The 23367-nt window shown below is 44.9% G+C and overlaps 2 protein-coding genes across 3 annotated transcripts; one reads left to right on the forward strand and one right to left on the reverse strand.

Moving 5' to 3' along the window:
* The first annotated feature begins 2796 nt into the window (after positions 1-2796).
* Positions 2797-9181, forward strand: CDKN3 (cyclin dependent kinase inhibitor 3). Its single transcript, XM_061462564.1, has 7 exons — positions 2797-2882; positions 3574-3629; positions 4287-4331; positions 5679-5901; positions 6786-6817; positions 7633-7736; positions 8964-9181. Exons 1-7 carry the CDS (start codon positions 2812-2814, stop codon positions 9048-9050), a joined length of 618 nt encoding a protein of 205 aa, XP_061318548.1. The 5' UTR covers positions 2797-2811; the 3' UTR covers positions 9051-9181.
* Positions 9182-12135: 2954 nt separating this feature from the next.
* CNIH1 (cornichon family AMPA receptor auxiliary protein 1) lies at positions 12136-22289 on the reverse strand. Of its 2 annotated transcripts, XM_061462561.1 has the most exons (6): positions 22101-22289; positions 20347-20415; positions 20036-20083; positions 16629-16741; positions 15518-15661; positions 12136-14762 (listed from the first exon to the last, which is right to left on the reverse strand). In XM_061462561.1, the coding sequence occupies exons 1-6, from the start codon at positions 22179-22181 to the stop codon at positions 14735-14737; spliced, it is 483 nt and encodes a 160-aa protein (XP_061318545.1). In that variant the 5' UTR covers positions 22182-22289; the 3' UTR covers positions 12136-14734. The 2 variants fall into 2 exon arrangements, with proteins under 2 accessions (XP_061318545.1, XP_061318546.1); XM_061462562.1 differs by lacking the exon at positions 20036-20083 and having other exon boundaries at positions 22101-22287.
* Between the last annotated feature and the right edge of the window lie 1078 nt (positions 22290-23367).

A 23367-nucleotide genomic window follows, 5' to 3' on the forward strand; every position in this document is an offset into this window, starting at 1 on the left:
AGATATAACCCTCACAGTTAGTGTGAAATACCTTTTACAGGAATAGGCAAAATCAATCACAGAGGAAAAAAAAAAAACAGCAAATTTCACACCTACATCAAATGGTATAAGTGTTACACATAAATTCTAAGGAGACCCAAGCTAATTAGACACTAACATACTTGTTCCTTCACACAGTGGCTCTAGAAGTTAATAAAATGATGCTTGCAGCCTCAGTAGCTGGCTGTCTCCTGTTGCCTCAATTCTTAAGCAGTATTTATTCCCATTGCTCATCTGCATAATTTTAATCCTCTATTACGCTCACTAATGTAATTTTTGTACATTTGCTATCATACCAGTTTTAATAAACTGGTCTTCTCAAGCCTCTCATCATGTTTCTTTATTCCCTGAACCTACCTTAAATCCTGCAATGCCAAGCAATTTGCTTCTACAATCCTCCTCAAGCAGCTTCATTAAAACCTCAATCTGTGGAACTAACATTACCAGTGTTAAACTAAAATCTTCACACATGGAGATCCTTGCACTGGTCCTACTGAGAATCCCACTAAACCCAAACCACGTCAGGAATTTGTACACAGCCATTCTTTTGATTTCAAACAAGATCTATCAAAGTCTCTGATGTCATCCTCTAGGTCAATGCCAAAAATCACTGTTTGTGCCTGGTTCCTTCACAACAAAGTTCTATACAGGTCTGAACACAGGCTGTAGAAATGTCTTAATAAAGTTTTTAACAACACAATTCCACACTATCAATTTATGCATTTCTTCCTGTTAATAAATGGACAGAATTACTGGCACCATAAACAAGAAATGATGCAAAAAAAGAGGTCTACTAAAATGTTCTAAGCATGGGCAACAACATAGCTCTTAAAAATGAGGAAGCCAGAATCTTTTTTTCCCCTCCCTGAAGCCATCTTTCAGGCTTAGATGAAAACCTCCATACAATATCCCTAAATCTATTTGCACATAACATTTGAGAAGAGGACCATGTCAAGAGCGGGGTGAACACATCTAAAGCCTGAATTTTCCACGGAATGTCACAAGGGCATACACCACAGCCACCTTTAGCTTTCCTTCTGCATAGAGTTATGACTTGGCTATCTAAGCAGCAACATTGAAAGAACATCTGTGAGGCCTGGACAGTCCCAAAAGCTAGATGTCTTACTGCTGCCAGAATATCTGACATTAACTCCATGGTTTAAAAGAGCAAACATTCCTCATTTTCTGCTTTTAGAAAGCCCTATTTTCTCTGCACGCAGAATTGACCACAAAAACCTCTGCAAGGCACCTGGGAGCCACATGAAATCTCCCCTGCACCCACAAAGGCCACAGCCACACACAAAGACTATGCAAACACAAAAAAATGGCCACCACACGTCACTGCAGCCTGATAAAGTCAAGCACACCCCTGCTCTCACATGTGCTGCGAGTGAACATTCCCATCTGCCTCCATTGCTTACTCACAGCCTGTGTGAATGTATATTCTTTACTCCACAGCTCCACAGTTGAGGAAGGGCCCATTGCTTTAGCTTTTTCCTCTCACCTTCTCCTGGGTTCAGCAGTAGCAGTCATTTTTCTCCTTCTTAGTAGCTGGTGCAGTGATGTGATTTTGACTTTCAGCCTGGGAACAGCACTGATAACACCAATGTTTTTAGTTGCTGCTCAGTAATGTTTACTCTGATCAAGGACTTTGTGAGCCTCATGCTCTGCCAGGGAGGAGGGGAAGCCAGGAGGAAGCAGAGACAGGACACCTGACCCAAACTGACCAAAGAGCTATTCCATACCACAGCACGTCATGCCCACTATATAAACTGGAGGCAGTTACCCGGACAGGCTAGATCACTGCTTGGGTGGGGCTGGGTATCAGTCGGCAGGTGGTGAGCGCTTGTATTCTCTTCCCTTGTTATTTCCCTTATCATTATTATTATTGGTGGCAGCAGCAGTGGTTTGTGTTACACCTTACTTACTGCTGTTCTTATCTCAACCCGTGGGAGTTACATTCTTTCGATTCTCCTCCCCATTCCTCTGGGAGCCAGGGGAGGAAGGGGGAGAGTGAGCGAGTGGCTGAGTGGATCTGGGTTACCAGCTGGGCTTAAGCCACGACACACCCCACCTGCGCTAAGCACCCCACAGCTGATAAAAACCCGGTAGAGGGAAATGGAAATAAAATGATAAAGCTGCAGGAGCACGGGGAGCCAAGGAGCGCATGTCTGCTGCGTGCTTTCCACCACATTTACCTCAGGAATAGCATCCCAGGTGAAAAGGACCAAGGACAATGTGAAAGCAAACCACATTGCAAAGGCTATTTCCCCCCCTTTTTGAGTCAGAAAGGCACAGCTGGCTTTAACGAATGAATTCAGGGAGGACGAAGGCGGCACCTCGGCTATCCGGCCCTCACAGAGCCCTCGGGCTCGAGACACCGCCCCTTCCCACTGCACGGCCTCAACCAATCAGCGCAAAGATGACAGCCACAGGCTTCGGTTTGTTTTCCTTTAAGCCCGCCTCTGCCTCGCTGCCCGCCAATCAGAATGCAGCATCGTGAAGCCGTCGGGAGAGCTTTCCATGCATCCGGTGCGCGACAGTTTTCCATTGGAGAAAGGCAGGCAAGGGCTCAGCCAATGAGACAGCGCAGCCAGAGGGCGGGGACAATTCAAACCGGTAGCTGCCTGGGAGCGACGCCATGGTGAAGCAGGTGAGGGCTGCAGCCATGGCCATGGCCGGGCCGGGATCCCCCAGCGCTGACCTCATCCGAGGGGGGAGCCTCGGCCCTCAGGTGAACTCCTCCCTCTCCTCCAGCCACAGGCCTGCGCAATGTTGGTGGGTGACTTTGATTCCTCTGATGAAGACGATGCTGAGGACACGAAGCCGCTCCTTATTTCCTGGTGAGACGTACCCTGAGGCGAGGGCCGGTGTCTTTTCCCTCAGAAGCTCCACAGGAGTTAGCGTTAAATCCCTGTCTTGCAAAACGGAAAGGCTTTAACCTGAAGGAAACCCCTGCTCGGCTCTGGTGCCCTGTCAGAGCAAGGACGGAGGTCTTAGTTGCCAGGATAGTGCCCCTGACAAGGGATTAAGTTGGTGCTGCTGCAGAGAAACAAACAGAAATAGCAGCCTTTCAGTACCTAAAGGGTGCCTGCCAGAAAGCTCGAGAGAGGCTTTTGCCAGGGGCATGTGGTGATAGGACAAGGGAGAATGGCTTTAAACTGACAGAGGGCAGATTTAGATTAAATATTAGGAAGAAGTTCTTCCATGTGAGGGTGCTGAGGCGCTGGCACAGGGTGCCCAGAGAAGCTGTGGCTGCCCCATCCCCGGCAGTGCTCAAGGCCAGGTTGGACGGGGCTTGGAGCAACCTGGTCTGGCGGAAGGCCCCCCTGCCACAGGCAGGGGGGCTGGAGCTGGGTGAGCTTGAAGGTCCCTTCCAACCCAGACCATTCTGTGATTCTATGATGTGGGGCCAGCTCCACTTTTGGAAGTGTTTGCTAGTCACTGTCAGTCTATGTACCTACCTATATAGGCAGGTATTTCTATTCAAATAATAAAACGATCTCTTCTAATTTTTATCTTATTTCCTGACAGGTTGTCTTTGCCTCCTGTCTGCTCTTCTGAGTTCCTGGGATTATGTTCCCTTCCAGGTAAGAAGCATTCACTAAAATTTGCAGGCCTATATGAAGCTGAAGAGAGGCAATAACTTGTACCCCACAGTTCTGTGTTGCATTTACTGGATGTGGTGACTTGCTTTGTAATCTACCACTGGAATAATTGTTTCAGAAATACTAAAGCTAATTTAGATGAAAGATCATATGGCAGAGTGGTAAGAAAATAGTGAAGAGGGAGAATTTTTAATGTGATTTGTGCTGAGTATTACAGAACAGGAAACTTACTTTCCTATCAGTCAACTAGACAATCTTAAGTGATCTCTATCCAGCCATTTTTCTCTTTTTTTTTTTTTGTTTGTGTTTTGTGAGGCTTTTGTATTTTATTTTATTTTCATAATTGTACCTAGATTTATAACATCCTAAACTTTTTATCTGGAAAATGCATAGCAGCTTAAAACCTTGGACAGATGTTTCCAATCTTATCACATTACAGTATTAAGCAGATAATGGTGCTTAAACTGACTTCTGCACTAGTGATCTATTTGCAAAAACAAGAACTGTGTTTTACTTGGAGTGTGGCTTTGTTCTTTCGTTTGGGGGGGAGGTTATGTGTGCTCTATTCTTCATCTGTAGTGGCCATTCCATAAATGTCACTTAGCCGCAGTGGTAATTGTCACTCATCATTTGTTTTAGGTTGCAGGTTTAAAGATATTAGAAGAAATCTTCAGAAAGATATAGGTGAGTCTTCTGGCCAGTGTGTAAGTACCTCTCATTTCCATGTAACAGCAAGAAAAATGTACAGGTAAACTGAAAGCATAAGTTACTAGAGGTTTACTTTGTCTGGAGACTGCTGGAGTTGCTGTTCATCTAATCTGGGCATAAGGATCCAGACACCTGGTATCTAAACCAGTGGTGTTTTACTGATGCTTTTACAGTGGTTGCTATAGTTGTCCATGTACATGCCATGATATTGCATGAATGCAAGGTAGTTATTTACAAAGTCTTGCTGGGGGTATGTCCAACAGCAATGTCTGTCTGAGTTTTAGTAACACTGCTTGAAGATACAGCAAATATGTTAGCACAGTCACTGTTATGAGTACTAGACATAATTTTAAAGTGTGCAGTGCCACTTTTTCTGTGGCTTCTCTACCAAATATTGAATAGTCAGGGTGTTTCCAGGCTGGAGCTGAAAGACATCTCTGTATCTTTCACAGTAACCATGAGGTCTGCTAAGTCATGTGCAGGAGACAGCATTTTCAAAGCATATAGAGTCAAGATGAATTACAAACTTGTAATCTCTTATTCCCAGAGAAAAGTGAGATTGGGACTGAAAAGATGGAATTATCAAAGATTTGTGCTGGATATTCTTCTATAGACACTAGAAGAGCAGAAAGTAATAACAAAACAAAAATAGCAGCCCTCTAATACCTAAAAAGGGCTTATAAGAAAGCTGAAGAGGGACTTTTGACAAAGGCATGTAGTGATAGGACAAGGGGGAATTGCTTTAACCTGACAGAGGGGAGATTTAGATTAGATATTAGGAAGCTCTTCACTATGAGGGTGGTGAGGTGCTGGCACAGGTTGCCCAGAGAAACTGTGGCTGCCCATCCCTGGCAGTGTTCACGGCCAGGTTGGATGGGCCTTGGAGCAGCCTGGTCTAATGGAAGGCATGCCTGCCTGCAGCAGAGGGTTGGAGCTGGGTGATCTTTAAGGTCCCTTCCAACCCAAACCATTCTGTGATTCTAAGATTCAAAACCACCATAGTGTTTGGACACAGCCACAGCTGGAGACAAGACAGAATAATGCTTAAGCTAGCAGCAGTAACAGACTGTTCCAAATGCCAACATGCCTTCTAGTTAGGCTTGTCTCAAGACTCACTCTGAACTGAGAAAATGCCTCTCATGGCTTACCTGAAAGCAAATGTGGGAGAGACTCAGAAGTAAATGCTGCTCAAAGCAAAGTTGCTGACTTCTGTTGGCTTAACCTCAAAGATTAAGCAAGAGAATCAGTACCAAGTAGCTTATCTGTTTATACTTGAACTTGACAAGCATTGGTTTATTTGCAAGTATCTTAATCTGTTTGCAGAAGAACTAAAGAGCTGTGGTACCCAGGATATATTTGTGCTCTGTACCAGAGGAGAGCTCTTAAAATACCGAGTACCAAACCTAATAGATGCCTACCAACAGCATGGGATCTGTGTGCACCACTATCCTATTCCCGATGGGGATGCTCCTGACATTGCAAAGTGCTGCAAAATCCTGGAAGAGCTCAGAAGCTGCCTGGAAAGTAACAGGAAAACAATCGTACAGTAGGTTCTGGTTGCCTCTCTTTCACACCATGTTCTGTAAAAGATACCAGCTTCTCTGTAGATGTGTGACTAGCTGAAACAGAATCCTCTCAAACAGTTGTATTCTTCAGGGTTAGTTCAAGCTGTGGAAAAACCGCTTGTTTCTTCTTGTGCACCTTTTTGAGCTATTTTGTCATTTGAAAGATTTGAATCTCTCCTTTCCCCTTAACTCTGTCCAGCAAGCCCTTAAAAGTGTGTGTTGGATGGCACCGTGTTTCTCATTGCTGCTAGCCTAGCTGGATGCGAGTTGGATACAATATGAGTTGTAAACTAAAGCAGCTGTTTCAGAGGATACCACACCCCTGAGCTATTTAACAGGGACTCTTAAGGGTTCCAGCAGTGCAAAATTCACTCTTAAATTGCATGACACTCATGTAAAGTTATTTCTTTGGACACCTGTAGCTGAAGTAGAGGGGAAGAGCTTTCCAAGTTCTGTGCATGACTCTGCTGACAGCTCTCACACATATATCAATGGAGTCCTTGGGCTCCCTGCTGATGCAAAACCCTGCTCACAGCTATCATCCAAGCTTTAAAGTGGAGCAGGAATGAAAGAAAATTGAGGGTGTCCATCTTCATGCTGTTTTGTGGCCTGTGCCATTGAGACTATCCCCATCAACGAAGGGGAATGTTAAAACCATGGTTTCTCTAGAAAAATGCTACTTAAGGAAGGTCTGAAGAATAAATGGAGATAGTCTTGTAGGTATTTCTGTAGACATTCCTATTCTGACTTTGTTGCACCACTGCTCCTCTTGATTATATTGAGACAAGAATTATCTATGAATTATGGGGGCTCTGTGTGTTGCAGTGTACTACTTGTTACAACCAAATGTCTTCTTCTCTTTCAGCTGTTATGGTGGCCTTGGACGCTCATGTCTCAGTAAGCAGTTGTTTTCCCCTTCTCAGTGCCTGACTAACCCATCTTACAAACTCATTCTTGTGAGACAGCTCTGTCTAAAGTAGCCAAATTCTGCTTTAAGCTTTCCCGTGGTTACATTGCAAACTGTGGCTACAGGTAGCGGGCTAGTTAATATATTTGGGCTCATTTTTTGTGAAAGGTACTATCAAATGGTAGTAACATTAGCTGCCTGTATAGAAACCCTTGGGGATGAGTGACATAAGTATTTCATGCTATAGATCTGAGTTTGTAGCTGAGGAGGGTCAGGCAGGGTCAGTCTTTCAGTGAGGCTGATGGGAAGTTCTCTCATATTTTCTGACTCTCCATTTTTTCTGCAAATTTTACTGTTCTCTGACTGATGGGATTGCACTTTTCCCTGAACTTTTCTTCAAGAAAAGGAGATGACCCTATTCCTCTGCATCTTTCCTCAGTGCAATGTTTCCCCTAAAGTTTTCAGGGTCATCAGTTCAGCAAATGTGATCAGAAGACACAAAGGGGAATTAACTGTGTATACTGTGATTGTTGAAGGGCTTAGGATTTGCATCCCAAATGCTGCAGGGGGGGAAACAGTGGGAGGGTTTTCACCAATTTCCTGCAGGCTTAGGCAGGAGCAGCAAGTGAACAAGGCCAGTGTCAAGAAACAGCATTCAGCAAAAGATCCAACAGATCTGTGACCCTGTTGTGACAAAGTTGAGTTTTGCTGGAGTGGTTTTCATGAAACAAACCATGCAGAAGTGATGTAGTGCACAGTGGGAGGTGCTCAGTAGCATGTGTGTGTCTGTACCTTTCTCTTACAGTAGCTGCATGTCTCCTGCTTCAGCTTTCGGATGCTCTGGCACCTCAGCAAGTGATTGACAGCCTCAGAAACCTGAGAGGATCTGGGGCGATACAGACCATCAAGGTAATGAAGCTAGAGCAGGCAATGCATGTGCTGAAATGAGAGTGGAGAACTTGCACAGCCCTTCCCTTCACAAAGGGATCCCTCTGTTTGAGAGACTCCACAGCTGATGCCCCTGCTGCTGCCCAGGGTTCAGCTACTTCTAGCTTTCTGCTTCCATGCTGATTCTGTCTTGGTCTGGCCCTGCTGAATTCACCAGCTGTTCTGCCTGTCTGCTCTTCATCATTAGTAAGTTTCTGCTTTCTTCTTACCCCTGCTCATAACTCAACTATTCTCTCTTTTTCTGTTGCTCACATTCTACTCACAACTTGGACACCTGCTTGATTTTTCTGCCTTGGTTTTGTTCCATTCTCCTAACCCAGCCATGTTCATCTCTTGTAGCTATCACATCAACCTACTGGCAGGTTTTTTAAAGAAGTATCCCTAGCATTAGTGGTAAAACCTACATGGACAGAGGCCTAAGTTACTGAGCATAATGGGTTTTACTACTTTATATATTTTCTGTTGATAGGAGTCCTAGAGGTAATGCTCTTAACATAGTTCTGTGTGCAGGAAAGAGGATCTGACGTTTTAGGAGTTTACAAGATAGTAGTTTCTGAAGAGAAAGACTTGCCTAAAGACTGTCTCTGTTAGCTCTAAGCCTTTCTGGAAGGCAGGTCTTGTTTAAACTACTCATTAAAAACCATTTTTCCACAACCCAAGAGGCAGGTGGGGAGCAGCTTGTGTCCTTGACTGAAGAGAAACCCTCACAGACACTTGGGTCAGATGATCTGTCCTTCAGCTTCTGCTAAGCAGTGGTTTTATTTCACTTTGAACTCATAACTTTTTTGAGCATATGATGTATGAGTTGACCTAAGAACTCTTACTACAAACTGTTGTACGTGATACTTAGCTGTGTTCCACATCAAGGACTCGTTATGGAAAGACTAATATTCTTGGTGACTCAATTAAAGGAGCTTTGAATTCTGACATAAAACTCCCACCTATGAGGCCATGGTTTGTGTTGCCTTGAGCTCATGTGTAGCCTTTATGAGGAACCACAGGATCCAAGCCAAGATCCATGTAACTTCTGTCTGAGGGTGAAAAATCACAGAGTATTTGGAGTCAGCACAAGAAGAAAAAATAAATGGACTAAAGGGTGCAGTTTTCATCCTGGGATATCAAAAAGCTTTTTAAGATGGGTACTGCCTCTTCTGAGCACTCACTGCAAATCTGGTTGTGCTTTTTCAGCAATACAATTACCTCCATGACTTCCGAGAGAACCTGGCTGCACACCTGGTGACAAAGAATACAACACCGAGATCGGTGTCGCGATAACTAATACCAGAGCGGTATGTCTTTGTGTCTACATGGCTGCAGCAGGGAGACACTTGGGCAAGACACCTCGCTCCTGACCTTTACAGTTTCCTCATTGGTACTGCATGTATGACACAGCTGCTTGCTTCCAAATCAGCATCTTTCTCTATTTGGTAGCTTTTAATATGCATGGCCTTAAAAACACATGGGAGTGTACTTGCGTTCATTGCTGTTCTGAGGGTGGCCTACATGCCTCATCTCATGCACTTCTTTGGAATATTATAATGACTTTTGCACAATGTCTTCACTTTTACCATCACTTGGTACCAGCCACACACATCTGCTGCCATTGAACCGGTACACTGATATTTTCATATTGAGGTCCAAAGGGGTGCTTCCAAAGGGTGTACTTTCTAAGCAGAAGAGAGGGTAGGCTGGCAAAGTAGCAACTACATTTCAGTTTGATTTACATGTCCACTTCACATACTGTGAGAATTGGGACAAGCTATTGGATGTGAAGGAGGATCTGTGAGAAAACAGAATAGCCTGTAACTCCTTACAGCTATATGCAGACTTCTGGTGCCGATAGGCTGGCTTTTACTGCAGTGTATCAGGGAGGGAAAAGGAGAGGAAGTGAAGGGTAACTCCTCAGCTGCCTTTGTAAGAGTGTCATGCTGGGGTAATATAGCTACATAAACATTACACTGGGGCTGTTTAAAAAAAAAAATCCCTTGGCTGTAGCTTTAAACTGAATGAGAGTCAAGTATGAGAAGCTTCCTGCTGGAGTGCTTGCTCCTCTCAACTAGTAAGAGCTCATTCTGAAACATTACAGTTCTGCTCTTGGTGTGTTCAGTGCGACTTAGGAATGAGACCCCTCATTTCCCAAAGGAGGTTTTGTACTGAAGAGCTGTGATGAACCAAGCAGGTGGGGTTTTACATGAATGTGGTAGGAAGAGCTGCTGCCCTGTAGCTGTGTGAGTGAGTTTCTGGTACAGCATTTCTACATACTAATGCTAGAGGAAGTAAATAAACAGCTGTAGGCTGAAGAGAGCTTCACAGCAAGATTCCTGTAATGGTCCACATCCCTTCTCTTTAACTATCTCCACTTGTAAAGATCAGGGGAGATGAACAGGCTCCTGAACAAAGCATTTAAATTAGTTGTGTTCCATCCTGAAGAAGTAACAAGCATCTGGGTATCCTGTGATGCCCTATGAGGTAAGTTTTGGCTCCAGGAAACACACTGTCTTCCGCTATTAGACAAACAAGCGATGTCAAGGAACTGTTGCCCATCGGCTGGTCACTTTGTGGCTGCTGTCAGTGGTGTGTCAGCATCCCAACTATCCTCCTATCTCCTCTTTCCCTGCAGTTAATTCTAAGTGCCTTTTTCCTTGCTGAGTGCTTCAGGAAACAGCTGGTTACCTGCCCCACACCAGCACCTTCCTGTGCTCCCAAACCTGCAGCCAGCACTTCCCTATAGCCACAGCAACTCAAGTATTCACAAGTCATTTTGATGAAGTTTTGGTAACTCCAAGTCAGAAGTTGTGCCATGAGACTGACACATCACCGGTGGCTGTGAGTTGAAGTAGGTCTTGCAGCTTTGTGAGTTTTAAAATTCACCGCTCTCCATTAACACATTGTTTGAACCCAGACAATTGAACACACGCTTAAAGGCAATTTCTACAGATAGTATTTAATTAGCTTTTACTGCCATTCCCTTCTCCACCCCTAAAGCAGACAACAGGAACTTGTACAGTTTTCACAGCATGGAATCACTTACAGAAAATACTTTGCTGTAAACGTGCATTGTTCCTTCCCCAACATTGCTCCCAGCACACAAACGGCAACATGGAAAAAGTGTCTGTGTTCCTTCCTCAGTGACTGATCCTTGCAACTGATGGTTTTCAGACAGTAGGTACCAGATGGCATTTTAAGACAGCTCAGCAGGAAACTTACTGACAGGGAAAGAAATGTTCTTTATTTTCTTCGTATCTTTCACCTCCTGGAGCTCCAAAGATCAATTATCATCAGGTCTGCAGTTTGGACACAAAACAGCTGGTACTCCAGCTGCACAGCACGTGTGGGTATCCACAGGTACCAGTGGCTTTGACAAGTGAGGCACCAGGTAGAGATGACCATGTTCATACCACCCAGCAGCTGGGGGATGCTGGTAGACACCATTTTTAAAGTGTACAGAAACCAGTTTCAAGACTGTGTTTTCTAAGGACCCCACCATCATGCTGTGTTCTCATAGCACTTTTTAACTCCTAACTCATATTTCTGACCTTTCCCTGTGATGTTTCGACACTTTAAAGACCTTTGAACTGAGATTAAATTCCTCAGTTCTGTGTTGAACCAAATGAGCGTTTTGCTCCTGGGGTTAATGGCGATTTCAGGTTCACCAGCACAACTGTGCCACCAAACCACTGTGCCATTCCCACCTCTTGAATTCCCTTGTTCAGGAATACTCAGAGGTGCTTTTACATTAGATGTGGGAAGCCAGTCGTGCTGAAACAGAGCAAGTGTTGCAAGTACTTGGTTAAATATTCCTGGGCAAAGCCTCCACAGCTGGAGTGGGGGTTCAGAAGAAGCTATGAGCTGGATGCAGTACATCCTACATCTCTTACTCTGGAGCGTAACTTGCCTTACATCAGCCCAGTATGAAGGGAATGAGAGGCAGCTGAAGGTTTGTGAGCCAATCAGTCTCATTTCTATAACAGATTAATAAAGATCTGAACACAAGAAGGGATTAATGAGCTTTACTGCTGCCTTAGAGCAGTTTGAAGGAGATAAACCAACAAAATAAAAGTGATCCAGCAGGAACAATACTCCCAGGTTTCTAAAAAGCCTTTAAAAAAATCTTCTGCTGAAAGCTCAAAATTATGATTCATAAGGAATAAAACCCTCGTCAACTAACAACTGATAGAAGAGTATTTGGGAATGGGAGTTGAGGAGCCACAGAAAACACCAGCCCTGGCATTAACGCCTGCGACTGGCACAAATGTTCTGGGACAATGATGACAGTAAAACTACACATTGTCACACTGAATGCTTGAGCAGGGATGGTGCGGGAAGCGAACTGTCAATAAGTGCAACCAGGAAACACATGTGAGAAAAACAATTTTATATATGTTGTAATAAGGTGCCAGGTGCCTATTATTACTTGAGAATTTGCAGTTATCACAGCTTGAATTCTCATACCCCCAGTACATTATAGTAAGAGGAGAGGAATTCAGAAGCAGCAAGCAGGAAGTTGCATTGCAATTCCCTGGACAGCCACACTTCATGTGATGACAACAGCTTAGAAATGGAAAATCTGCAAAAAAAGAGTTAACAAAGCTGAAGGACTTCCAATAGAGGAGAGGTTAAACGGGCTTCTCTGCTTGGACAGATGATGTGATGAAGGTGTATTCAATCATGCCCCCCATAAATAAGGTGGCAAGAGGGAAATTTTCAGTATGTTTTAAAAAAATAAGAGCTATGTGGCACCAGACAAAGTGCAGCAGAACTTTTAAGCAGGTACTTTTTACATACAGAGTAATTCCACTGCAGAATTCACTGCCTGTCAGGGATCTTCCATAGTGGGTTATGAAAGTGCTCAAAAAGCAACTGAATTAACGGAAGAAAAGCTGTTCAAGGGCTGTTGAAGATGCTCAACCTGTAGCTCAGGACATCTGTAACATATCCAAATACATTCACTACTCAGGCAGAGATACTCAGTACCTGCCCTGTTTCATATTCTTTTCCCTCTGTCATTGCTGCCGTCCAACACACCGGCACTGGAGTATCCAAATTTCTGGCTGAAGCCAATGCAGCCATTGTCCAGCTCTTACTGCATCCAACACCCAAGACACCCAAAGTGAACAAATACACAGTTTATACAAAAAAAGTTTTACTAAAACTGGGCACCTATTCATTATTCTCCAGCACAGGTAAACAAAACAGATTCCTAATTATTACTCCTAAATCTGGCTGTTCGCAGTCACAATTTACAATGCAGTATTATCAGTTTATCCGAAACATCTTTACCCCCACCCCATCTACCATTTATCTGCAGACCCAGGAAAAAAAAAAAAAAAAAAAATCAGGAAAGCAGAGCTTCCCTTTTCCAGGCATAACTTCATTCAGTGTTCTGTTTTTAAAAGGTATGTAATTATCCATCATAAAACTAAGAGGTGAACACTGCAAGTAGCTGTTCTGTTCAAAACCAAACCAAGGCACCAGGTAAAAACAAGTGTTTCTGCATTTGAGAATCATTTTGTAATTATCATTATTTATTGCACTATGGAACAGCAGTGCAGCTTCACAATCCCACTTTCTGCTTTGAAAAGGTCTGTAGTATTATTCAAGAGAAATTTCACAAGTGTCCTGGTTTCAGCTGGGATAGTTAATTTTCTTCCTAGTAGCTGGTGCAGTGCTGTGTTCGGGCTTTAGTCTGAGAACAATGCTGACAACACACCGATGTTTCAATTGTTGCTTAGCATTTACCCCAATCAAGGACTTTTTAGTCTCATGCTCTGACACCGAGGAGGGGCACAAGAAGCCAGGAGGAAGCAGAGACAGGACACCTGACCCAAACTAGCCAAAGGGGTGTTCCATACTATAGCACGTCATGCCCAGTATAGAAACTGGGGGAGTCACCCGGAAGGGACCAATCACTCCTCTGGTCAGGCTGAGCAATTACATTGTGCATCACTTGTGTTTTCTGAGCTTTCGTTTCTTCTCTATTATTGTTATTATTGTTGGTGTTCTTTCTATTATCACTATTTTTTATTTTAGTTATTGGATTGTTCTGATCTCAACATGTGGGGGTTACAACTCTTCTGATTCTCCTCCCCATCCTGCTCAGAGGAGGAGGAAAGGTGGAGTGAGCGAGCAGCTGCCTGGTGCTGAGTTACTGGCTGGGTTAAAACCACAATGAAAAGTTACTCAAAGAGTAACTCAAGGGTATTTTCATCATTAGACTCAATAAATGTTGCAAATTTGTCCATCTGTTAATAAGACAGCACACACATTAACAAAAACAACCGTCATTTAAATTCATTCCTTTGTGGACAATTCAACTTCTATCACAATGACAGATACTCGAGATTAAAGCAAGCTTAACATTTGGAGAAAATACAGAACTCTCTGAACCATGCATATACAGGGAAAATTAACCAGATAGAAAACAAAACCCAAAATAAACCAAAATAGAACTCTTACTTTTGCAATTGCATCCATGAATTCATCTCCTAAGACTGACGTCGCCTACAGGTAAAGCACAGACAGCACTTCCAGTCCTCCCCAAGCCCTCAGCACCTACAGCTGATTTACAGGTAGAGTGGGATACGCAAGTCCAGATGAGCCACTACAAAGCCCAGCCTAAAGGAGACCCCTAGTGTGCTAAGGCTAGTCAGTAACCGATACCTATGTGGAGATTAGGGCTGTTCCTTGTGGAGTGCAAAGTCAAAACTTTTCAAACCCAGTAACCTTCGTATTAATTTACATACAATTCATTCATTTCAGTGTCCCAGTAAAATAAGAAAACAGTCTTTCCACAAGTATAAAATGTGGAAATGTTTTAAAAAGAGGGGTCATTGTTTTCTAAAGCAAATGCGATCGTCAGATTCCATATTTAATCTTGGTAAGAGGTTCTCGTTGTAAAGAATCCATGTTTTGTGGCTTTTGCATGCACTTAACTGGAAGGAAGCTTGCCGAATGCCTTCTTAAGAGCTCACCAGAACATAAATCATGCTGGAAAAGAAAAATATTACAATGCATCATTTTCATTAGTGTTATACATTTAATTCTACATATGTATCCTACATTCTAAGGCACAGACCTGTGAGAGGTACAGGGATTGTGACTGGAGGCTTTACACAGAACACATCAGAGGGGCATTATAAAGTACAACACAAGCCAATGCAACAGCCAATTGTCACTAGAGCAAGTGACACGCTAACAGGGAGCCTGTATAATCACAATGCTGTTGTGCCAAAAGCCTCAACTGTTGCAGCCATGTTGCAGGAAGCCCAGTGTGCCCAGAGGAAGGGCTGCACACTTGTTCTGTGTCACACCACCCTAGTGACAAGCTTTGGCTCAGAGGAAGAACTGGGAGGAAGAACCAGGCAGCAGCACTGGCTTTTGTGCCTCCCACCCCTGTTAACTCTCAGAATGACTCTTCTGCCTTTGACTTCAACAAAGATCATATTTACATCAATATAACTACTTATTCTATAAATATTCTTAATGAAAAGAGGGGGGATTATATTGTGCTAAAAGAAGAAAAGCTTGGAGCTTTCCAGCCTCCAGTCATGGTATACATATTCAAAACAGTAATTCTGGCCAAGTTAAGACTTACATTTTAAAGCATAATAAATGGTGATTGTGGATTCTTTTTCAGGGAAGTTGGCACTACATATGTTCCTATATACAAAATCTTTCTTGTGCAACAAGACAAAATGTCAGATTGAAAATCAGATGGGAGACAGAGGAAAAACAAAACTTACCCATATAGGTAGTAAAAAAATGATAGAAGGTAGAATGCTAATTTGCACCATCCTTCTTTCTGGCAATAGGCTAATATATCTGCATTCATGATGGTTGTAGGATCATACAGACCAGGGCCACTCATCACAGGTCTACTCATGTATCTGAAAGCGAAGCACAGTTAATTTTGTGGTGATGGGAAACATTGGTTCCAGCCCACTCCCCAAGTAATAGCAGAATCAGGACAAGGAATCACACCCCCCAGAAAAGCCCATCAGCTCCATGTAGGGGATGGCAAACTGCAAGAGCGATACACAGCTCCCAACTGAACCTGCCTATGGAAGAGCTTTCACAGGCTCACCTCACTATGACAGCTCACCTCAGCCTTAAACCATGCTGAGCTCTGGTACACCAAAAGGAAGTAGGACAAATTTAGAAACAAATGAAAAACGGGATTCCTTATAAAAGCATTGGAGAAGCTGCAGAAGAGACCAACATACAACCCTGTGTAACCAACAGCCTGTCCTCATTAAAGAACACATGCTGGCTGCCATGCTGAAGGAATACTCACATGGACCAGTACAAGATGAGACTGAAAATGTAGTTTAACATAGGCTACTAGTGAAAGGAACAGTCCTACCTCCACTTCTCCAACCCCTCTTCTCACCAGGACTGGCACAGATAGAGCTGCACAGTGGAAGCTGTTTGGCTGGGTTACAAGTCACCCAGACCAGCTCCCTGCACAGGCCGAATACCAGCTAATACAGGGACATTATACCTAATACAGGGAAAGGCGGAGCCCACGTCTCAGTGGCAGGAGGACAGCGGGATTGCGGCTGCTGCCGGCAAGCCACAGTGTGAACCTGCAGCAGTGTATCCCTCTGACACGGCAGCTACCTCCAAGCACCCGCAACACAACTCCATTCTTGCATAGCATGAGAGAGTAAAACCCAAAAGTGACAGCAGAGAAAGCAAAGTGATGGTTCTTATAGCCACGGCCTAAACTTCCTCAGTGCCCTACCAGAAAGCATCTTTATTTGCCAAAGACACAGAACACTGAACAGGAAGCACTGCAACAGGAGAATGAATAATAATGAACGTGAGTACAGATGCCAGACTCGTCAATATTACCTCCAAATATGATAAGCCAGCAAAGGCATATTGAGACCCAGTGTAAGCCACTCTGCTGCACAGAGAAACATAACACAGAAGAATGCATGGATGAGGTACTCTGGAAGTACAAGCTGGAAAAGAAAAATATGAGTTAGCAAGTCTCAATTACTCAAAGCAAAAAGCATGGGGTTTAATCTATTAAAATATTATTCAAAAACAACGCTAACAAGATTGCAGAAAGTGAAAACAACAACCAGCAGTGTGTGCCCTGCTGTTTTCACGTGGTAATTCATGAACCATGAAGAAAATTTTACAAAACTAAACGTTCAGACCAATTGTTTTGATTCCTTCTATTAATTTAGGTGCACCACTAACAGGTTCTGTGCTTTGTACGTGACCTTCGCAACAGAAGAGATCATAGAGATATTTCTGCTCATGCAACAGTGAAATATCAGTAGGAAACATGCTCCGTAGAACAGTTCATAGGCAAAAAGATGTTTTGTTTTTCCCTGTTTTGCAGCTTTGCTTTGGTACTCACTCAAACATCACTTTCCAAAATCAAACTACTGCCGGGATGTAGCCCCCCAGGCAGAGCTTCACACACCAGAGCAGTGGTAACAGTGCCTACGGCACACAAGGAGGGCGCGACAGCAGCCACACACATGGTTTGTTGACCAGTTTCGTTTTCCTTCCCCAGTGTGCATGCTCTCCAGCATCATGCTTCCCAGCAGAAGCCCACAGAGCTAACTGTCGGTTTACTATGAAATCACGGGAAGCGTGAAATGCCAAGTAGTATTAGTGCTATTAATAGGAATCATATGGAGAGATACAAAGATTAAATGCATGCACATAGCCAGCAGAAGCCCACACCCACCACAAGAGTAAGCTCTTCTAAAACAAGTCACCCCAGAGTGACACGGGTTACTCCTTTACCATGTAGCTCAGAAAGGAGGAAATCTGTACACTTCTGACTTCTCAACTCAGGACACTAAAACATCTCCTCATGAAAAATAGAATCAGAATAGTTATGGTTGGAAAGGACCTTAAGATCATCTAGTTCCAACCCCCTGCCACAGGCAGGGACACCTCACACTAAACCGTGTCTCCCAAGGCTCTGTTCAACCTGGCCTTGAACACTGCCAGGGATGAAGCATTCACCACTTCTTTCGGCAACCCATTCCAGTGCCTCACCACCCTTACAGTAAAGAACTTCTTCCTTATATCCCATCTAAACTTCCCCTGTTTAAGTTTTAACACATTACCCCTTGTCCTATCACTACAGTCCCTAAAGAGGAGTCCCTCCCCAGCATCCTTAAGGTACTGGAAGGCTGCTATGAGGTCTCCACACAGCTTCTCTTCTCCAGGCTGAACAACCCCAACTTTCTCAGCCTGTCTTCATACAGGAGGTGCTCCAGTCCCCTGATCATCCTCGTGGCCCTCCTCTGGACTTGTTCCAACAGCTCCATGTCCTTTTTATGTTGAGGACACCGGAACTCCACTTCTACCCAAAGACTTTAATTGTCTACATGTGTGCACACACACACACACACACAAACATTCTGCCTCTTTGTGTGTGATATGACCCACAATGCACAGGATAGCTGCACTGAAGTTTCCGTGGTTTAACAGTTTGCTCATTCTCTCAGTCTGCTTTAAACCCCCCAAAACATCTTCATAGACATCTAAAACCTACCATCAGACATTCTCGCGTTGCTGCTACAACATTCTGCTTCTCTAAATGAAGAATACCACATAGAGCAAACTTGAATCAACATCAACAGAAAGAAGCTGTCACACAGGAAACGTTTCAAGTAAATATTTTCACCCAGATCCTTCTTTGTATACTCACCATTTACAACTTGGCATTTACATATCCAAAACACAATGCACTTGGCAGCCTGCTGAGGCAGATTTACCAGGTCGGAAAATCTGTAGTTTATTTTAACTACACATCTCAAAACAGGTTTTTTCTTTCTCTTGTTTATTAGAGCCTACTCCCACACCACAATACCTGTCTCTCAAACCCACTGCACCTGATCCTCCCTGGCTAGTTAACTACGCGAAATTCCACCATGATATTTATTTCAGAAGCGAGGGAGGAAGAAATCTCCTTTCTGAGAAGCGACACGACTACAACCAGAGCAGGGAAGAGACAGCATCAGCACCGTACTGAGCAGTTACTATTTTGAGCTAATCTTTCCACCGAGGCGCCTCCATTCCTACCAGGATTTTTGATTCTTTGCAGAGGCAAACAACACTTCAGTGTGTTTGTCCAGCACCATTTACTGGATCCCGAGAGTCTGCAACTTAACTTCACTTTTAGTGGCTACTCTACTTTCACAAGAACAGCAAATATGAAGTTATTTAGTATTTTCAGTTCACAAAGCTATCAGATAAATAAACACTACATGCACGTGGGTTAACAGAAGGTTAATATTTGCATTAAACATGCAATTATAATACTTCAGAGGTTGCGATAAGATCATAATGCATAAATGTAATGAGAATTTGCCTTTCCCCATACTGTAGCAGGGATGACCGTAGAACAGACCAAGCAAGGGAAACTGTTAGATGCACAGCCATCGAGCAGCAAACCTCACTCTCCTAGATGCAATCCTCTGCCTGCCACCTCTTCTCCTCCCCACCCATTCTCATGCTGCAATACTCACTGGCAATTGATGTGCTATATGTTTAACACTTGGGTTTTCTGCCCCCAATTACTGCAAATTCATTTCTCATTTGCATAATTTACTTCAACTCTTCAGAACACAACCCAGGCCACACTGCTGTGCTGTCCCTATATTCTACCTCAGCCCGGGCACACCAAGCTGAAGTAAAACTCATGAGGAATGTACAAAAACCCAGCTGTATCAAACAATACGCGCTTTAACAAGCATCCCTCTTATTATCAGCCTGTTACAGACGTAAGCAGGCAGTTTGCCTCAAATTCTTTTCATAAACCAAGGAGTGTCAGGAGTTGCATCCAAGAGAGGACAACACCAAGATACACCCCTGATCCTGGAATGGAAAACAAAGAAGTGAAGATAACACCTACCAGGCTGCATCCCCTAAATCCTCTGAGATCAGAATATATTTGGGCAATGCTTAAAAAACCAAATAGTCTCCTATAATCTCAGAGATCAGTAAGTCTTGGAAAACACTAGTTACGTCTATCTGAAGTTACTTCAACTGACCAAGAGGATATCTAACAGGCATGTAACAGTTTTCCCCACTTCACTGGGTAAGCAAGCAAATCATTTTGCACAAAATATGGAAATCCACGGAGTTGTTATAAACCCCAACAAACAAAGAGTGAGCAGATGAACAGGCACACTAAACAAAACAGCTTAATAGTATTACAAACGTTCCTAACAAAATGAAAGGGAAGTGGCATTAAGAACATTAAACTGAAAAGCAGTACACACCTTTAATGCAATTTTGACTCTTTTAATCTTTTTGACCTTTTCAACTGTCTTTGTGCCGAAAACGTAGAAAGCAGATTGAAAGAATGTTAGTACGACAGCTGACAAGATCACCAGCAGATTAACAACAGTCAGAATATTCAACTTGAAAGTAAAGAATCAGACAAAGAAGTTTCCACAGAACTTCTATCAAACAGCCAGGTTTTGTCAACCCAGGTGCAATTCTATAGCCTAGTTTGATTACATCAAACACCAAAAACAACACTTGCATATATTTATTAACGAAAACCCCAAATTTATAGCATGCTACTCACAGGATTGAGTGTATTACATTGGTCTATTGGATTCTTGTAATCAGTCTTCAGTTCATCAAATGCTATAATCTAGAAAAAAGTAACAATGAAACAGTTGTGATTCTTCAGTCCAGGAGCAACAATGAGTTTTAACCATGAAAAAGTAACGTTTTGGCACAGAGTGGTAATATCCACCCAGAACACTGCTTCTGCCAAGTTCTAACTTCGTAAATGTGCAGGTCAGACATGTTTAAAACTGGTTATACAAATGAGAAAGCAGAAGACACTTCAGGCGTTCAAAGACCTCTGCCCACACCCCACTTTCCTGCCTCCCACCAGCAAGGAATTCCCAACATCCCTCCCAGCAGTTCCTAACCCCACTCCCCGCGCACAGACCCACTCCATGTGCTCACCCCAAACATCACCAGTGACTCTCCTGGTGACCTGGCACGGGGGTCCTGAACCAAGAAAAGTCAGCAGCAATCTTAACAGCAGACAGACGGTTTGTCTTACTGTCAAAGTAAACGCTGACTCCACATATATGTCCAAAAGGTGCATCCATACAGAAATCACACAGACTCAAGCTTTTCATGTCATAAAAATGAGACAAAGGTGTGGCCTGAAACACAGCAAAAGCCACTCTATAGAACACATGTCTTGCCAGGCATTATGACCTCTTCTAGAGAAATATCTCACAGCTGACCCTAGGTAGGTTCCTATTTGCTCAGCTCTCAAAAATTAAATCTCAGTATAAAGCACAGAAAAAATACATCACACAACACAGAATTCATTATTTTTGTTAAATAAGCAGCCAGACTGACTTCAGACTGACATTTTTATAAGAATCACGGAATGGTTTGGGTTGGAAGGGACCTTAAAGCTCATCCAGTTCCAACCCCCTGCCACGGGCAAGGACACCTTCCACTAGACCAGGTTGCTCCAAGCCCCATTCAACCTGGCCCTGCCCAAGGATGGGGCAGCCACAGTTTCTCTGGGCCACCTGTGCCAGGGTCTCGGCACCCTCACAGGGAATCTAAATACACTATTTAAAAAAGGCTGCTTGCATTTAAAACACCGCTCAGTTAAACGGTTGTATCTTCTATGAGCGTTCCAAAATCCACGTTATTCGCAGACGAGCACTGCCAGGTTTCTCCCTCTTCAGGCCAAGTATGACGCCGCTGCCTCAGCCCCAGCTCTTGACAGGGCTGTGTCTCGGGAACCGGCCCAGCGCTGCACCTGCCGGCCTCGAGCTTCCACTGGGTCCCCTCCCCCGGGCAGGGAGGAGATCCCCGGCTGACCCCCGGAAGCCTACAGCCCACACGCTGCGGCTCACGGGGAGGGTCTCACCGGGGAGCCCTGCGTGACACACCTCGGCCCTGCCGGCCGCGCCTTCACATTCAGCTCCAGCCGGGCTTGGTGCTCCGAAGGCGGCCTCGACTGTGTCCCCCTCCCACCCTTCTCCGTGCTGTCTTCGGTCCTTATCTGCCGACGGCCCAGCACACAGAGAGGTAAAGCACGTCCCGCCGCAAGAGCGGGCCGCTCCTTCAGGCGGACTGACGGGCACTATCCTGGCCCGCGCCGGCCCCCCCCGAGAGAGCGGCCCGCCGAGCGCCCAGGGACCCCACCCGGAAGGGCCGCACTCCGCACCCGCAGGACCCGCTGTCGGCCCGGCGGCCGTCCCCACAGCCGAGGCGGCGGGAAGGGAGCGGGAGAGCCGCGCCTCAGGCCGCGGGGAAAGGCCGGCGGGAAGAGCGAGCCACCCGCCCCGCACTCACATGCCAGATGGCGAAGAAGATGAGCGCGGCGGTGAGCAGCAGCGCCAGCATGTAGCAGAAGGCGGCGAACGTGAAGGCCATGGCGGCAGGGCCGGGCGAACCGCGGCGGGCTGGGAGCAGCGCGGGGAGAGCCGGGAGCGGGCATCCACCGCCGGCAGGGGCCGCCCGCCACGCCCCGCCCCGCGGCGGCGCCCTCTGTCGGGGACCGCCGGCACCGCCGCCGTAGCCGCGGGGCCCGTGTGAGCGCGGACCTGCCCAGCGGCCGGGCAAGACGTGGCGGCGGGTAAAGAGCGGGAGGCGGCGGTGGCGGTGACCGAGGGGCTTGCCTGGCGCCTGTGAGGGGAGGAGGGAAGTGCGTGCCCCTGGGGCATAGAGCCCCGCATCGGTACCACCTGGAGCCTGCCGGCAGGAAATGAATAGAAATTAAGGTAGACTGCACATCGATTTCTGCGTAGGTTTAGACTCGGTACAAGGCAGAAGTTCTTCGCTGTGAGGGTGCTGAGGCGCTGGCACAGGGTGCCCAGAGAGGCTGTGGCTGCCCCATCCGCAGCAGTGTTCAAGGCCAGGTTGGACATGGCTTGGAGCAGCCTGCTCTTGTAGAAGGTGTCCCTGCCCATGGCAGGGGGGTGGAACTGGATGAGCTTTAGGTCCCTTCAAACTCAAACCACTCTGTGACTCTGCGATTTTCCTTCTGCAGGGCCAGATAAAAGTAATTTCAGCTTTAAGTAGGGATATCTCATGGTAATGGACAATCTGGGTAATTGCTGCAGCCATTTCCTCCAGACAAGCAGCACTAGTAATGGGGGTTGGCCTAAATGACCTTTGAAGGTCCTTTCCAACCCAAACTATTCTATGATTTCCATAAAACTAATAGCTGCCAAATAATATTTTCCAGTGACATCTGCCAGAAAGCTTTACACACAGTAATTGAGTGTCACAAGGAGAGATGAGCAGAAGCTTTATGTCCTTCACCAAAATAAGAGGGCAAAGTGTAGCAAACAAGTTGTCTTTGGGAAATCAGTCATTGCGAACATAAAATTGATCTTTCAGTATAAAATCACTTACCCACAAAATACTCCCATAAAACCTCCATGGTGTTATTATGAACTTCAACTGAAACCTAGAAAAGAGACCTGAAAATTAACCTTAGTGAATATTAATTAAAAGGTAAGAAAATAAAGGAGATGTGGCTCTGGCAGTGCATCACAGCCACCCTCCAACACTCTTTATCCCTTGTTCCTGAGGAATGAGTTAGAAAACACAGGAG

Source organism: Pezoporus flaviventris, unplaced genomic scaffold (genome assembly GCF_033815535.1).
Source record: "Pezoporus flaviventris isolate CSIRO_AGI_PZ_B2104156 unplaced genomic scaffold, CSIRO_AGI_Pfla_v1 ptg000035l, whole genome shotgun sequence".
Taxonomy (NCBI): Eukaryota; Metazoa; Chordata; class Aves; order Psittaciformes; family Psittacidae; genus Pezoporus; species Pezoporus flaviventris.

What these genes read in the sequence shown, in the direction of transcription:
- CNIH1 (XM_061462561.1), bottom strand. Translation starts at nt 22,181, where the DNA reads ATGGCCTTCACGTTCGCCGCCTTCTGCTACATGCTGGCGCTGCTGCTC. An exon ending in AATGTAATACACTCAATCCT is followed by an intron (nt 20,084 to 20,346) that starts GTGAGTAGCATG and finishes TTCGGCACAAAG; the next exon opens with ACAGTTGAAAAGGTCAAAAA. An exon ending in TTTTTTTACTACCTATATGG is followed by an intron (nt 14,763 to 15,517) that starts GTAAGTTTTGTT and finishes TTTCTTTTCCAG; the next exon opens with CATGATTTATGTTCTGGTGA.
- CDKN3 (XM_061462564.1), top strand. Translation starts at nt 2,812, where the DNA reads ATGTTGGTGGGTGACTTTGATTCCTCTGATGAAGACGATGCTGAGGAC. An exon ending in AAGCCGCTCCTTATTTCCTG is followed by an intron (nt 2,883 to 3,573) that starts GTGAGACGTACC and finishes ATTTCCTGACAG; the next exon opens with GTTGTCTTTGCCTCCTGTCT. An exon ending in CCTTGGACGCTCATGTCTCA is followed by an intron (nt 6,818 to 7,632) that starts GTAAGCAGTTGT and finishes TTTCTCTTACAG; the next exon opens with TAGCTGCATGTCTCCTGCTT.